The sequence below is a fragment of the Ostrea edulis genome, chromosome 6 (genome assembly GCF_947568905.1).
Source record: "Ostrea edulis chromosome 6, xbOstEdul1.1, whole genome shotgun sequence".
NCBI lineage: Eukaryota > Metazoa > Mollusca > Bivalvia > Ostreida > Ostreidae > Ostrea > Ostrea edulis.
Window position 1 is genome coordinate 43,248,841 of NC_079169.1, and position 5,120 is coordinate 43,253,960.

The 5,120-nt window shown below is 36.1% G+C and overlaps 1 protein-coding gene across 1 annotated transcript; it reads right to left on the reverse strand.

Annotated features, from left to right (window-relative positions):
* Positions 1-325: 325 nt before the first annotated feature.
* Positions 326-1,888, reverse strand: LOC125648431 (uncharacterized). Its single transcript, XM_048875545.2, has one exon. The coding sequence runs from the start codon at positions 1,584-1,586 to the stop codon at positions 639-641; it is 948 nt and encodes a 315-aa protein (XP_048731502.1). The 5' UTR covers positions 1,587-1,888; the 3' UTR covers positions 326-638.
* Between the last annotated feature and the right edge of the window lie 3,232 nt (positions 1,889-5,120).

Consider the following 5,120-nt stretch of genomic DNA (forward strand, 5'->3'; position numbering starts at 1 on the left):
TGTGTTCATAAGGATAATAGTGAGTTTTTTATTTTCCAGTCTCTACATATCAATTACAGTTCGGGGGAAATGATATTCATTCACATTGCTGTACGGTTGTTGAATAATGTGTCTTTGTGAAATGTGGGACATAGATAAGGCTCAACAGCTTCTCTGTTGGAGAAAGGGAACTGAATCAGGTGAGCGTTGTAGTCCATGGGCATCTTTCTCAGACCCCCCACCCACCCACCAAAAAAACCCCACCCACAATAAAACACCCTTACACTTAGTCATTGGGTATCGCATGAAAAATAGTATATGGCTACATATTTATTTTTCTATTTTCATCACATATAATTGAGTGTGTTCTCTAATATTGAAAATCTGCATTAAGAAACGAAATAACCTGTTCTTGAAACTAAAAGAAACCACATACAATAATCTGTCAGAGTCCACATCTCTTTTATATCTACATGTATTTGCATGAGAAGATATCTTGACTACGTTAATAGAGAGGTCGTCAATTACACACCATTTCGTACTCCTAATAACGAGACAATACATGACAGTTGAACTAGCAAATATATAGTGGCACTGATTCGATCCGAATGAAATTAATTTGAACAATATTTGTGCACAGTGAATACACGACCTGAGGATCAGACTCGATCTTGCACGCTTCTGCAACCATTCCTACTTAACACAGGCATTGACATTTCGTCCCTTATCTTGACTTCTTCCAGTTTTGCATAAAACTTCTTAAGTCTAACATTAAGGGGTTCTTTGCGAATGAAAGACAAAGTGTGCATTAATTGTCGAGCTTTAGCCTTGAAAGGGTTGATGTTTAAACTCTCACTGCGCTTTAAATTTGAAGCACGAGGTTGTAAGTCCGAATCTGTTAAGTGACTCAAGCCGCTCTCGTCTTCCAAAATGGCAAGTTCCATTTTCTGCTTTTCCCTCTGCTTTTCCATCTCCCTGGACTCTACCCAAGAGAAAAATGACTGTCTTCTGACTTCATCTTTCGACTTACTGGCCACTTGTCGAAGAGAGGGGAACAGTTTTTTCTTGTCGTTGACCCATGTCATGAATGATTTCCTTCGAGAGGAAATTTTTCTTGGTTTCTGAGGATTTTCCTCCTCATCGGAGTCTACTTCATCAGATGACACGCTCCCTTCCTCTGGGCTAGAAACAACAGCAGCAATTTGTAAATACACAGACGCGCGTCTATTGTTTAACGAAGTTCCCAAGAGCGGCAACGTTCCTGGGCGTTTTATTCTTTCCTGTTCATTCTTTATTTCGTTATCAATCTCAAATACATCCGGAGACGCGGTGGATATTTTGATTTCTGGCATTGTAGAGTGTTTGGGTGGAGGTTCTGGTAGTATGCTCTTTGGTAGTACCGTGGGTACTGTGCTGGGTTTGGTTTCCGGTGGACGATGTGCTGGTTGCTGTATTGTTTCTTTAATGACGTCTTCAGTTCCTCTAGCGGACGTTTCGGTAGTTGGCAAAGTTTCTGTTGAACCTCTGATCTTCGCAAGTCGTTCCCTGTAATTAGCATTCGGCTGGCGACCCAAGTATCTGAAATCAAATGAATATTCACTTATCATTCAGCAAAAATTTATATTTCGAATGACAGTTCGAAATCAAGTGAAAGTTTAGCAGTATTTTATATGCAAGGTGAAGATAACGAACAGTGATCAATCTCATAACTCCTACAAGCAATACAAAATAGAAAGTTGGGCAAACACGGACCCCTGGACACACCAGAGGTGGGATCAGGTGCCTAGGAGGAGTAAGCATCCCCTGTTGACCGGTCACACCCGCCGTGAGCCCCATATCCTGATCAGGTAAACGGAGTTATCCGCAGTCAAAATCAGTGTGCCAAGAACGGCTCAACAATCGGTATGAAACACGTCAGACAGCATTTGACCCAATGCGAGGTGGTATTGACGAACTAGATCGTTATAACGACCATAGAATTTGCGAAATGCTGACTTCAATCGAGACTGTTGAAATCCCTGTACCATCAACTTGTTTGTCAGTAGCTTACCTCGATTTAAAAACTGACTATACCCAGAACAAGCTCTTGCATATCGAATCAGTTGAGATATATAAACACCATATGCAGGTGATAATGGAATATTGCTACATAAATGTGGGAAGTTGACGATGGAGAAGCTGTGAAATCATCCCGTTTGTCATACAGTTGAGTTGTTAGTTTGCCGTGAATGTCTACTTTCAATAAAATATCTAAGTATGAAGCAGAAGTGGACGACTCTGTGGTGTCCTTTATTTCGAGCTCACAGGGATATATCAAATCGACATATGAATGAAAACTATCATTGTTAATAGACAAAACGTCATCGATATATCTAAAAGTCGAATTGAAGGTCACAGCGAGAGATTTTTTCTTCTCACGTAGAAGTTTTTGAATAAATTCTGCTTCATATGAATATAAAAACAGGTCAGCTAACAAAGGAGCACAATTCGTGCCCATGGGAATTCCAACAGACTGTTGGAAGACCTGATCACCAAAGACCACGAAGATATTGTCAATGAGGAACTCTAGCATATTTTTTATTTCAACTTCAGAGTACTTGTGCGTGGAATCAGAGTGGTGTTTAACAAAGTAAGTTTTTGAATGACTGATCACTAGATATGTAAAATGATGACCCCAGCGTCTGAAACCAACTAAATGTTTAATTGTATTTTATGTATGTGAATGACGGCCCATGACTCTGGAACCGAGTGAATATTTAGTATAACATGTACTTGATATTCCCTCATACATGTAACTGTATCAGTTGGAGAAAAGCCATTCACGAATTTCATCATAATCTTTTAACCTGGAAGCATATTATATGAACAGTTTCAATGTCATTTGTAATATGTACATTGTGTACTTTTGATGAAAAGGTGAAGATAACAGTGACCAATCTCATAACTCCTATAAAGAATACAAAACTAAGAGTAGGGCAAACATAGACCCTTGGACATACCAGAGGTGGGGTCAAGTGCCTAGGAGAAGTAAGCATCCCCTGTCGACCGGCCACACCCGCCGTGAGCCCTATATCCCAATCGGGTAAATGGAGTAATATGTAGTCAAAATCGGTGTGTAAAGAACGACCTCAAAAGCATGAAACATTAGACAACATGTTACCCAATGACAGGCTGTATTGGTAAATCATATCGTTATAACGACCATAAAATTTAAGAAAAGCTGACTTTCAACGAGATTGTTGAGACCCCTGTAACACCAACTTATTTGCCAGTAGCCTACTTCAATTTAAAAACTGACCACACGCAAAACAAGCTCTTGCGTATCGAATCAGTCGATGATGGAACATTGCTACATAGATATGGGAAGCTGACGGTGGAGAAGCTGAAGTCGTCCCTTCCGTCATAAAGTTGAGAACTACCTTGTTAGTTTGCCGTTAACATGTATGTTCAATAAAATATCTAAGCAGGTGTGGAAGACTCTGTGGCGTCCTATATTTCAAGTTCACTAGGATATATCTAATCTCGGTTGAGATTCGGCTCATACTTGGACTGACGCCTTCACCGAATCTTGGAGCAGTCCTTCATAATTCATGTCTGGATATTTACTTTCAGCTTCGGCCAGTTCTAGCAATTAATGTGCACTTAGGTGACACTGCTGTTCGCTTCAAATAAGTAATTTGACTGTTAAACTAACCCTCTATCAAAATTAATTTTGGATTGCTTACCGTAATAAGTATGTAAATTCTATAAAATAAACTATTAAACGGTTAATGTTGGAAAAACAAAACTTTTGGTTTTTAGAAACGGAGGTATTTTACGATCAGACGATATATGGTTTTACGATAATGAAGTAAATGAACAAATTGAAGTAGTAAATAAATTTTGTTATCTTAGATTATTGTTGAATTTTAATGGAAAATTTTATGTCACACAAAAACAGTTGTCATTACAATGTAAGAAAGCTTTATTTTCACTAAAAAGAAAATGTTCTAATATGAGCTTGAATTTTACGACACTTGTGTCCTTATTTGATACATATACTGTATGTAGGAAGCATTGCAAATTATGGATGTGAAGTATGGGGTGCTCATTCAGCTCCTGGTAACGAAAAAGTTCACATGGATTTTTGTAAAAGCATACTGGGTGTGAAAAGTGCTACTCCTAATGTAATGATTTCTTGTGAATTGGGTAGATTGATAATTAATTTTGATAATTGTAAACAAACATTACTTTCTGATATCAACTCTTCCTCAAAATGTAGAATTTATAAACATTTGATTGACCATTTTACTTTGTAATCTTACTTAACTAAAAGAATTCCTATGCAGTATAAAAAGCTTATATGTACATGTAAGATAAGATTATCGTCTCACTGGTTAGTTATTGAAACCGGTAGATACAAAAATGTTCCTTTAGAAAGACGTTTATGTCCTTTAAATACCTTAGATGTAGAACATGAATGTCAGTTTCTCTTTCAGTGTACCTGTAAACAGTCATTTAAGAAGTATTATTATATCAGGAAATCAGAAATACCACTGAATAAGCACAATTTCTATTCTTTCTGATTTTAGATTTATTACATCGTATACTTTGTCTATAAGCTGTATTTGCTTTATCTGATTTTAGATTTATTACATTGTATACTATGTCTATAAGCTGTATTTGCTTTATATGATTTTAGATTTATTACATTGTATATTTTGTCTATAAGCTGTATTTGCTTTATCTGATTTTAGATTTATTACATTGTATACTATGTCTATAAGCTGTATTTGCTTTATCTGATTTTAGATTTATTACATTGTATACTTTGTCTATAAGCTGTATTTGCTTTATCTGATTTTAGATTTATTACATTGTATACTTTGTCTATAAGCTGTATTTGCTTTATCTGATTTTAGATTTATTACATTGTATACTTTGTCTATAAGCTGTATTTGCTTTATATGATTTTAGATTTATTACATTGTATACTATGTCTATAAGCTGTATTTGCTTTATCTGATTTTAGATTTATTACATTGTATACTATGTCTATAAGCTGTATTTGCTTTATCTGATTTTAGATTTATTACATTGTATACTATGTCTATAAGCTGTATTTGCTTTATCTGATTTTAGATTTATTACATTGTATACTT

Excerpts from the sequence above, each read along its gene's own strand:
- LOC125648431 (XM_048875545.2), bottom strand. The coding sequence starts at position 1,586 with ATGATAAGTGAATATTCATTTGATTTCAGATACTTGGGTCGCCAGCCG.